Source organism: Capricornis sumatraensis, chromosome 1, assembly GCF_032405125.1.
Source record: "Capricornis sumatraensis isolate serow.1 chromosome 1, serow.2, whole genome shotgun sequence".
Lineage (NCBI taxonomy): Eukaryota > Metazoa > Chordata > Mammalia > Artiodactyla > Bovidae > Capricornis > Capricornis sumatraensis.
In genome coordinates, this window is record NC_091069.1 from 77,989,005 (window position 1) to 78,001,293 (window position 12,289).

General features: G+C 46.6%; 1 protein-coding gene across 1 annotated transcript in view; it reads right to left on the reverse strand.

The window, feature by feature from the left end:
* Window positions 1-254: 254 nt before the first annotated feature.
* Window positions 255-12,289, reverse strand: part of PRKCE (protein kinase C epsilon) — a 539,658-nt gene continuing 527,623 nt past the window's right edge. The window contains exon 15 of the mRNA XM_068986689.1: window positions 255-401. Within this exon, the coding sequence (XP_068842790.1) occupies window positions 255-401 (147 nt within the window). The remainder of the gene's footprint in view (window positions 402-12,289) is intronic.

Genomic DNA, 12,289 nt, shown 5'->3' on the forward strand with positions numbered 1-12,289 from the left:
ACTCGGCAGTGGTCCAGTGAACTGCTGAGCCTGCACAATTCTGCAGTACTGGTGAGACGAGAATCAAGAGTGCCTTCCGGTCATCAGGTGGAAGTGGGGAGGAGCTGGCCCCGGGGTGAGGGAATGCAATAAATAGAGGGTGGACAAGGGACTGGGCTCCGGGGAGAAGTAGTTCAAGACCATCTGATGGGAAAATAGCAGTCTTCCCGGCGCCCCTGCTTGCAGCATCACCAAACTTCACCGGGAGCGGTTGCTCAGGGCATCAGGTCTTCACCAAAGTAGGAGAAGCCTTTGAATTCCTCCTGGTTGATCTGCTTCACAATCGCTTCGTCCACGAGTGTGAGTACTGGCTCTTCCCGGGTAAAGTCTTGGTCAAAATTATTGACGTCTCTTTTGGTTTTCTGTGGGGAGATAAGAGAAAGCACTGATTCTAGGCTGACCTTCCTACCCAAGGCCCCCCCCACAGGGAGTGGGCATTGCACTGACCAGCCTCTTGCCAAAGCAGACCTCTAGCTACTGAGAGCAGACATTGAGCTGTTTCAATGACGTAACAATGAATGGCCCCAGGACCGCGAGGTGACGGAGGACTTGGAAAGGAAGAATGAGGTCCAGTGAGAAGGAAGAAGGGGTGAGAGGTATGATGGAAAAGCAAGGAAGTGGGATTCCCATAGACTGTGTGTGTGTCCATGTTCGGACATTTTCCCTTTCAGCATCTGCCCCAACCCTCTGGCTCCACTGAGTCCTCCCTTCCTGTGATCCAGGGAGTGAACATGAATTGCCCTCCTATGAGCTCTCCAGTGGTCTTTCTTCCATAAAGGTAACCATCACCACCCCCATCACCTTACCATGTCTTTTCTAGATGACATCTTCTCTATACGTAGGGGGATGCATGGAGTGGGGGTTGGGACCATCTTCTGGGAAGCCTGCCTTGATCCTCACCCGCTATCATCCTGAATCCTATTTTGTGCTCTGACATTATTTCTATTATTACACTCAAGACACTGACTTGCAGTGAATTGTTAATGCTTCTGTCCTGTCCATGAGCTCCTTAAAGGCAGAATCCTTGTCTGACTCAACCCTGGGTTCCTAGCAGTCCACTAAACTAAGCATCTACTGAATGAATGAATACATCAGCAAGCCCACCACTGACTCTCTAGGTCAGAAGGACCCATACCTAGTTGGAAGTTCAAGTTGCCAAAATTGCGCTTGTGGTCTGTGTGTGGGGTGGCGGGGAGAGGGCAGTGATCAAACAAACTCTGGGTTTTGGAGAAAATCAGGAAGTAAGAATAATTCTCTCTGCCTTTGGGGGCTCCCTCCTGGGCTGGGGTCAGTATTCCTTTCTAGCACACACTGCAATGGTGAGGAAAACTTTCACAGAATAGTGGGACCTGGCTGAGACTTGAAGAATGAATTACCATCATGTTGTAGAGATGGGAAGAAGGCACCTTGGCAGAGAGAAAGATGGGAAAAGGCAGGAGATTGGGAACACGAAACATGTGTATACAGGACAATGGGTTGGTCAAGCTGTTTGTGACAGAGTGCAGTGTGGGGATGGCGGGAAATAAGGGTGGAGTCCAACTGAGAGGCCTTCAGTACCAAGTTCCTTCTCCCCTGCCATCACAGCACAACACTGAGATGACTGAAGGAGTTCCGGCAATATTTTTTCAGACACTGATTAATCGGCATTATCCAGGATTAGTGCCCTGGATGATGGAATAATTTTTGTGGTGACCATTATTATTTGTAGAATAAATATTAACATACACTATGTTCTATGGAAATCAGTTACCTAAAAGGTTAGTGATAGTCTGTGTGAAAAAGTAGTCTTGAGACAAAGCTATATTTTGCACTCTGCTCTGGGAGAGTCATCATGCATGTCAGCAAATGAAAGGATGTGGGACACCCTGCAGTCAAGAAAACCTGGCTGATTTGATTAAGGCCAGTCTTCCTCAGGCTTGACATAAAACTTTTTTTTTTTTCCTTAAAAAAAATATATATATATATATATACATATATGTGGACCATTTTATTTAAAGATTCTCTTAGATTCTTCTTTGCTGTGGACCATTTTTAAAGTCTTTATTGAATTTGTTACCATATCGTTTTTGTTTTATGTTTTGGTTTTTTGGCCATGAGGCATGTGGGATTCTGGCTCCCAGACCAGGGGTTGAACCCACACCCCCTGTATTGGAAGGTGAAGTCTTAACCGTGGACTGCCAAGGAAGTCCTTTTTTTTTTTTTTCCTAAATATTCTCTCAATATCTGTCCTGGGAGCAAAGTTCTGCAGAACGTGGTTTGGGAAGTGCCACTTTACAGAGCATCTTCATGTTCGTTTGCTTATTGATCCTTGGAACAGGCAGGTGTTATTATCCTGATTTTACAGATGTGGAAACTGTGGCTCACAGAGGTTTGATCACTTGCCCAGAGTCACCCAACTGTGTTCAGAGTGAGGCCAGACTCAAGTTCAGCTCTCAGCGTGATGCGTCTCATGGTGCAGAATATTTGGAGAGCTGGACACTGGAGACATGAGAAGATGTGGCCAGGCTCAAATGCAACCAGGAGACCTTTAGGTCAAGCTACTAGGCTGAAGTAAAGCCAGAAAGGCTTGCTAGTAAGCCAGCATGGTGGGAGAGGACTGTGGATCAGGGAGAGAGTGGTACACGGTGAAGTGAACTTGACAGGGGAGTCTGTTTTCAAACTGTCCCAGATTGAGGTCTGAATCAGACAGACACCACGCAGAAGAGATGAGCTAATCTTTCCCATACTGCAGCCCCCATCCATCCTGCTTGGCACCTTCTCTCCGGCCTCAAGCCACCAGAGCTCAGTAGGGCTCAGAGACCTTGTAGGCGGGTGGTGCGGACAGAAAGGGGACAGAGGAAAGCCGCAGGGACGGAAACAGTACTCGCAGCAGAAGGGGCTGTGTGCCGCCCCTGAGGCGAGAAAACTGAGGAGTGGCTCAGCCATTCCTACAAGAGAGCAGGCTCCAGGCCAAAGAGGACACGTTCTCCACCAACAGTGTGCACAGAGCAAAAGGAAAAGGTGGGCCCTGCATGGAGAGAGACTTCAGAGGGGAACCACAAAGTCCATCTCCACAGTGATGCATGTGGGGCACGGGAGGGCAGCTGCCTGGGGAGAGGGTGTGAAGACTCCTCTCCTGAAGATCTCTCTCACAGGAGCAAGGGGTTCACTTTGATTAAAGAGGGGTAACAGCATGTGGCCCATGGTGCTGGGGAAGGAGCAGGATGAGGAAGAAGGCGACGGCAGCATGGGAAGCACCAAGTATCATCCCAGTGGGGGCAGGAGGAGAGGGAGTTGGTGAAGAAGACTGGCAGAGAATAGGGCAGAAGGGAAACTCAGTTTGAGCACCACTGATGGTGGGCTATATCCAGGACCTTTCAGGGGCAGGACCCCCTCCTTCCAGCCTCCTCTGCACTGGTCATTAACAGGGGACGGGGGCTGGTGTAAAGGGAACCTCGGGAAATTTGTAAAGGCTTTGGCATTGACTCCCCTGCTTAACTTTTTGTGCTTTACCTTTTAATCATTTGAGTCCACTAGTCATGGAAACTGGTTTCATTTCCTGAGGTCAACTGAGGATAGTGATGGAGCTAGGTTTCATAGCATGTCTGAATGTCCCAACTTGCTGACTGCCTATCAGGGAACCAGGCTCAGTCAACACAGCTAGGGACATCTTTCTCCAGGTGCATGATGAGCTGGCTTGGGGAGCAATAAAGCTCAGCTCTGGGCCTTCCAGGGGTCCCAGAATCATTGGTGGCATGCAAGCGAGGGTGCCATTCTTCAAGAACTCTATAGAAGAACCTACTTAGCTCATGCACCCCTTATGCTACCTGGTCCAGGCCTTTTTTCCCTTGGAGACATCTTAGATCCTTGTCAGTTATTCATTTCCATTCGTACAACTGACAGTTCCTGACTATCAATTAACCTTCGAGGCTTGGGAGGCTTTCCAGAGCAAGTATCTCTGAGGAAACCCATCCCACGTTAATAGCATGTAGGCAGCCTCACATCCTCACGTTTAGAGGACTGGGGACTATATTCTTTACTCACTGGTTTCACTCACTGGAAAGCGGCTGTTTCCCTTAAACAGCAGGTACGGGACTCATGTCCAAGGTTCTGACAGACAAAGTCCCTGTTTACCTGGATCTTCAGTCATCCCCTTTGCCTCCCTTCATGCCTACACACCTGACTCAGCCCCCACCACACAGCCTGAGAGGTGACACTGGGACACAGGGAACAGCCTTCTAACTCTTCACACCTTGTCTCCCCCAGGAAGCCCTTCTCACACCCTCTGACCCGCATAGAGTGGACACCACATGGAGGAGGAGAAAGAGCACTGGCTGACCTCCCGTCTTGGTACCGTCCCCTTCCTGGTTGGATGACATTGTGAAGGAAACCTCTTTGAGCCTTGGTCTTTGCATCTGTAAAATGGGGGTGGTCCCAGGAGCCCTACGATAGCCTTGAGGACTGAGTTAGATGCCAGATGTGCAGTGCCTCAGTGCAAATCCTGACACATAGTGGGCACCCAATAAATGCGAGCTCCCACCCTCTTAGTCTTAGCACCATGTGCGTTGGGCATGCCTCACACTCAGCTTGGCTGGATCTCCAGCTCAGTCCATGGACGCCATGAGCTTTGGCGTGCAGGGCCTGAGCTCACACTTCTCTGTGTGCTTTCAAATTCTGAACTAGTGCTGAGCCAGGGCCTACCTGGACATCCTGGTCTTCCTCTAGCCACTGAGATTCTTCCAACAGTGCCCTACTGCTCTCAGAAAAAGCACCAGTTTCTTAATCACTTCTAAGGCCCTTTGGGATCTGGTCCCTGCCCACTTATCCAGCTTTATCTCCTAGGCCCTATGGAACCATGAAGTTCTTTGGACGCACTGGCTTCTTCCTACAGCTGAGCCTTTGATCAGCCAATCCTCTGCCTGGAGCACCCTCTCCCCTCTTTGACTTCTGCCCCATGTCCTCGTTACCTAGCTGACTTCTGCTCACCTTTTCCATCTTGGCTTAGCTATCCTGCCTTCAGGAAAACTTCTCTGTCTCTCCAGGTCTCTTCTTGGGGTCCTGTCATCTCCTCTACTTTTATCACAGCACTTGCCACCTGGGGTGTCCACCTCCATTTGTGATTAATCTGTGAGCTCCTGGGGGCAGGGACCAGGTTGAACTCAATGTTCCATCCCCAGGCTGGTGCACTGCCTGGCACATAGTGAGTGCTCAATAAATAACCGAGAAAAAAGATTGAGTGTGTGTCTCTTGCTACCACTTTATCTAAAGCCACTGAAGTGATCTGGACCTGAGGCAATCTTGGGCCAATAGGTATTTTTGTTTAGAGAAGGCTGAGGACTGACTCACAAAAAGCCCAGAGCAGGGTGCCCTAGCCCATGGCAGCCTGGTTAATAGGGTGTCTTCTGCCATCCGCAGTCAGCCTGGGCCACTAAAGTTCTTCAGTTGCTGGTATGAGACAGAAATGGAACAAACCAGGGTTTGGGCAAATCCCATTGAGACAGATAGGCTAAGAGAAGTTTGGGGATTTTGTGGGTATGTCCCTAACCCCTGCTATTGGTGTCAGGGGAAAACAACACTCCTCTTCCCTTTGGCTTCCTTCAGAAGTCAGGTCTTAGATCTGAGAGGTCTAGGGCTGACCTGGGGGAGGGCACACTTCTGGCATCTGCAGTGGGGGAGTGAGGCAGTGCTTATGGAGACAGAGTTATAGGTCACTCTAGAGTCTTTTGAGAAATTGCATCTAAGAGGCGAAGCTGTGGACCTGTCTGTTAAATCACCCTGAGGCCGTGGAGGGCTGGAGCCTCAGCCAGCTGTGGCCATGTTTGGACTCCAGTGCGGACAGGGGCAGGCTGCCTGCATGCTTGCTTCCTGTCTGGCTGGCAGAGTTTTCAGAGCCCTCACTGAACTGAAATCATACACACAAGCTTTCAGAGAAGCCAGTGATTTCTGCTTCTGTCTTCATCTGATTATGAGGAGATAACAGATGACTTTGTTCTAAAGTGCCGAGAAAACTCCCTGGTCTTACAGGTTGGGGCATGGGGATATAGTCTCCGTGCTGGTTCCAGACCACCTCTTCATCTGTGCCTGGCATGACAGCAAGGACACATAGGCAACAGAGTGACCACAAGCCGGGGTCCTGGCCCCATGAGTGTGACAAGAACCTGGGAGACAAACTGTTCCTGGGGGGACACGCTGTCTTGATGCGGTGTCCAAGAACCCAGCTTTCAGGTTCCAGCTCGCTCTTGAGTCTCCCGGCCTCCAGCCTCCCTCCAGCTCACCCTCCTTTCCCAGTCCCCGCAGCACTTCCTGGAACATGCATCCCCCACCTCCTAGTATTTTTATGTGCGTCACATTTTCCTCTCATATTCCTCAAGGTACCTGTTGCAAAGCAGGGCACACAGCAATCCCTTCATATTCATTTGCTCAAAATCCTTTTACTCACCATAAAAGTCAAACTCAAAATGCCTCCTAGCTTTGAAATGTCCCAGTATGCTTATCTAAGCTCTATTTTCTTTGAAATGTCAATATGCTTATCTAAGCTCTATTTTCTTCTTTTAAATATCCTCTAAGGAAAAGGAAACATGAAAATAATTAGAATGCTTGCTCAATATCAATTAACTAGATCTTTAGACAGATATATGTATTCATTCAGTTCAGTTCAGTCGCTCGAGTGTCTGACTCTCTGCGACCCCATGAACCGCAGCACGCCAGGCCTCCCTGTCCATCACCAACTCCCAGAGTCCACTCAAACCCATGTCCACTGAGTCAGTATTAATTAAACCCATATATTTTCAGAGTACATATGTACATCTTTATACACATGTCCACCTGTGAAGTTAGATGAACTAGGAATGTGAAACTGCATAGTGTCTTGCCTGACAAAAATAGAGTTGGGACACAACTTCAAGTTAACTATTGTTTGCCTAGAAATTTCTCAACATGTTCTTCTATCCCTTTCCCAATTTTCCTTATAGAAAACAGAGTAAGACACACAGAGGGCTGCCAGTGGAACCTTTCACAGCACCCATCTTGCCAGGGAGGTGTTCTACCATTCTTTAATCCATTTCCTTCTTAGAATGTGGTGGCCAGAACTGATGGCTTGATCCTTGACTCTGTTCTGGGCAATGCTAAGGGCAGCCAGTTTCTACTTGGTGGAAACCCTCAAACCATTGTCTAAGATGGTGTCAGTGTTTTATCATTTATGGAGTAACTGTGATAACACAGTGATGCTCTTATAGCTTTACCAATCCAGTTTAACCTTGAATGAGTTGACCTGTGTCTCCCTCAAAAGCTATGTTGAAATTCTAAGCACCAGCACCTCAGCCTTATTTGGAAATAAAGTCTTTGAAAGTGTAATCCAATTGAGATGAGGTCAGCAGGGTGGGGCCTAACTCAGCATGACTGGTGTCCTTATACGAAGGGGAAATTTGGACACAGAGCTCAGACATGTACAGCGGGAGGACCTGATCAAGAGACACAGGGAGAACGTATGTGAAGAGTGGAGGGCTGCAGCCACAAACCAAGGGACATCTGGCACCACCAGAAGCTGGCAGAGGCAAGGAAGTCTTCAGGTTTCAGGGGGAAACCTGATCTGCAGGCACCTAGATCAAAGACTTCTCACCCAGAATGATCACATTTCTGTTGCTGTAAGCCACCAGTGTGTGGTACTTCACGGTAGCCCCTGGAAACTAACACAAACCCCAATCTTCTGAAATGGACTTTTCGCATCCGAATGTCACCCTTGACATTTAACCTTGATTTCCTCTGATGGTGGGACTTATTTCTAGCCTGTCAAGATTACCATAATAACGATTCTGTGATTTACCTTTCTGGATCTCAGTTTCTTTACCAAGAAAGTGGGGATAATAAATCTACCAAGCTTGCTGATTGCATGACAGCATAATAGTAAACCTCATGTAAACTAGAGTTTACTTGAGAAAGTACTATATGAATGTCATCTAGCTCATCTGCCATATCCTTCAGCTTTGTTTTAAGTTGTTTTGATCAGGACCATTTTTAAAGTCTTTACTGAATTTGTTGCAATATTGTTTCTGTTCCATGTTTTGTTTTTTGTTTTGGCTGCAAGGCCTGTGGGATCTTAGCTCCTCCACCAGGGATCGAACCCCCACCTGCTACCCCTAGAAGGTGAAGTCTTAACCACTGGACTGCCAGGGAAGCCCCCTCCTTCAGCTTTTTGTCATTCTAAAATTTGACTGCCATGCCTCCCCTCTCTCTATCAAGATGCATATACAAATATTGCATAAGGCAAGTTCAGGCTCAGAACCCTCTGACCTGCCCTCTACAAACAGCCCTCTCATAAAGCTGACAGAACCAGTCTCACCAACACACTTTGCGGGTATGGTTGTTAAATTCATTGTTAATCAACCAGCCATGGTCACTTTTTCCATCTGGTTCAGGAAGATGATATCAGAGACTTTCAACTGTCTTGCTGGAATAGAGATACACAATGCCTGCAGCATTTCTCTGATCTATTAGTCTAGAAATGAAGTTAACTGGCTCCCAGCAATTATCATTTCCCCCTAAGTGTCCACAAACCATCTTCTCATAAAACCTTCTAGAAATCTGCTTTAATCACATCCATCTCAGAGTATCCCAAACGTCATTTTCTCTCTTTTTGAATACTGGGAGCCTGTTTGCCCATCTCCCATCATTTGGTTCAGTTCAGTTCAGTCGCTCAGTTGTGTCCGACTCTTTGCGACCCCATGAATCGCAGCATGCCAGGCCTCCCTGTCCATCACCAGCTCCCGGGGTTCACTCAGACTCACGTCCATCGAGTCCGTGATGCCATCCAGCCATCTCATCCTGGGTCGTCCCCTTCTCCTCCTGCCCCCATCCCTCCCAGCATCAGGGTCTTTTCTAATGAGTCAACTCCTCACATGAGGTGGCCAAAGTACTGGAGTTTCAGCTTTAGCATCATTCCTTCCAAAGAAATTCCAGGGCTGATCTCCTTCAGAATGGACTGGTTGGATGTCCTTGCAGTCCAACGGACTCTCAAAAGTCTTCTCCAACACCACAGTTCAAAAGCATCAATTCTTCGGCACTCAGCCTTCTTCACAGTCCAACTCTCACATCCATACGTAACCACAGGAAAAACCATAGCCTTGACTAGATGGACCTTAGTCGGCAAAGTAATGTCTCTGCTTTTGAATATACTATCTAGGTTGGTCATAACTTTTCTTCCAAGGAGTAAGCGTCTTTTAATTTCATGGCTGCAATCACCATCTGCAGTGATTTTGGAGCTCCCAAAAATAAAGTCTGACACTGTTTCCACTGTTTCCCCATCTATTTCCCATCAAGTGATCGGACTGGATGCCATGATCTTCATTTTCTGAATGTTGAGCTTTAAGCCAACTTTTTCACTCTCCATTTTCACTTTCATCAAGAGGCTTTTTAGTTCCTCTTCACTTTCTGCCATAAGGGTGGTGTCATCTGCATATCTGAGGTGATTGATATTTCTCCCAGCCATCTTGATTCCAGCTTGTGCTTCTTCCAGCCCAGCGTTTCTCATGATGTACTCTGCATATAAGCTAAATAAGCAGGGTGACAATATACAGCCTTGACGTACTCCTTTTCCTATTTGGAACCAGTCTGTTGTTCCATGTCCAGTTCTAACTGTTGCTTCCTGACCTGCATACAGATTTCTCAAGAGGCAGGTCAGGTGCTCTGGTCTTCCCATCTCTTTCAGAATTTTCCACAGTTTATTGTGATCCACACAGTCAAAGGCTTTGGCGTAGTCAATAAAGCAGAAATAGATGTTTTTCTGGAACTCTCTTGCTTTTTCGATGATCCAGCGGATGTTGGCAATTTGATCTCTGGTACCACTGCTCTATTCCGTCAAATCCCAACCACCGAACAGTGGACCTGGTTAATTCTTTGCCAACCTGAGAGGTAACTCACCTGGGCCTCTGAGATGGCTTTTAACCTCAGCTGCATAACAGAACCACCAGGGAACTTTAAATGAAAGTGATGCTACCCCTATCCCAGAGATTCAGTGTAACTGCTCTAGGATCTGGCCTGGGTGAGTTATAGCTCCCATCTGACTTCATTAGATATAATTCATTAATGTACTTCACATGGGTTTCAGTTCACCTAACAGTGGTTTCTGCCCTAATCTTTGTACAATGAAGATATTTCTCTTTGGGAAAAAAATTAGAGGCAAAATAACAGCCTTGTTACTTGTCCTTGTTTTCTCCACCCTGCCGGTGCATCAGAAACAAACACGCATCTGTATGGACACCTGGGTTTCAACCCCTATCTCGTGAACTGGAATGTCCAGGCTGGGGCCCAGATCTGGTTTTTTCATTTTTCTTTTTTTAAGCTCTGTGAATGATTCTGATGTGCATCCTGGCCAAGCCCCTCTGTATAAAGATCAGTGGATCTTTCTTCCTTCTTTTTCTTAGTTTCAAAAGGCTACTTTGTTGTCTGAAAGCCTGTTTAGGGGCCTAACTGTTCTGGATTCAGCTTTCCCTCAAGGTCACACAATATACTAGCATTCCTTCTCAATTCCATGCCATTCTTCACTTAGTTTATATTGATTGGTCTTTATAAAATCTGGGCACACAAGAGTCTACTGGCAAGCCACACTAGTTTCTTTAGATATTGCCCTCTGAGAGGCAGAATAACCTAGTGATTTAGCATGCATGTTAAACTTTATGGTCTTGGGTAAATCATGCCGCCTCCCTTGTGCCTCCGTTTCCTCATCTGTAAAATGGGGATATTAGTAGTCCTCATATACTTGTTATAAGTATAAGTAAAATAATGCATTTAAGCGATGAGAACGGTACCCAGCAGAGAGTAACTATAAATTGTTAGTAATGCTTCTTTGCCAGTATTGACCCAACAGTATGATGAGAGCAAAGAGCATCATCTTTTGGATGGCCCTTGGTCTCAGGTCATAGAATAGTCGTCGTTTCACCAGGGCAACCGTGTGCGTTCATTTCCTGCATAATCCAAACACTAGAACTCACCAGCCTACTCTCAAAAGCTAAGAGCTGGAAGTGTGGCCCACCCAAAAGGACCTTCCTGAATCTTTTATTGCCTTCCGACCCTTGTTGGTTTTTCCTCATTTTCACTGTATTCGCATTTACAGTATGTGCTTTTATACATCCTGGTGGGCTATCTTTAAACTTTCTGGAATAAAGTAAGATAAGAAAAACAAAAAGGAGAAAGAAGATGAATTTTACTTCCAGCACTCCTGGCTGTGACATCATTCATCCTTTTCTCTGTAATGGGCAGGGGTGTGCGTGTCCACGGGGAGCTGTAGAGACAGGGGAAGGGGTGCAGTGCGTGCCTCACCTGCTGACGCTGCCTTCAAGGACACAGACCCTCCCTTTCCAGGCCTTCTGAATTCCCAGCAAATGCCCCAGATACATTATAATGCTAGATTTCCTAATTTTTGCCAACTAAGTCAATTAAAAAATAGAGTAGCCTGGCTGAATGGGTCGAACAGTCCTCCAGTTTGTGACCTCTATTTAGTAAAGTTGCTTCCACGTTTTAGGGGAAAAGAAGATCAAGACCCATTTGCTTTTAAAGCACAAACAATTGGCTTCATGGCATTTAAAAGTGGGAAGCCACTTGGCCCCCGGCCACTCTCTGGTCCACTGGAGACAGTCATGGCAGCACCCTGACCTCTGTTGCTGGCACACAGAAATGAGGAGCCACTCAAGTGCCAGGGCAAATGCCTCCACCCCCATAATCTGGTCCACAGCCTCATCTAAACTTTGTCTGAGGGGAAGTGGCTTCACTCCCAAGTGAATTTAAATTTAAATGCATATTTAAATGCATTTTTTACTTTTTTATTTATTTAAATTTTTTATTCTATATTGGAGTATAGTCAAATAACAATGTTGTGATAGTTTCAGGTGAGCAGCAGAGCAACTCAGCCATACTGATACACATATCCAACCTCCCCCAAACTCCTCTCCCATCCAGGCTGCCACCTAACATTGAGCAGAGTTCCCTGTGTTACACAGTAGGTCCTTGTTGAGTATCGATTTTAAATATATAAATGTATTGGTTTTTTTTTTAAATGGACGAAGTCTCTCAGACCATCAGGCACTCTGAACAACCAACTACATTTGAATTCTATCAAATCCACTGCATGATGGAATTCAACCATTTCCCCCTCTCATTACTGTTTGCCAATAAAAAAAATCCACGGTTTTTACAAATTCTATTTGAAGAGTTGCATGGGAAACTCCTATCAGCTACCACTAACCTCCTCCCTCACACCTAGCTAATACCTCAGTGACCA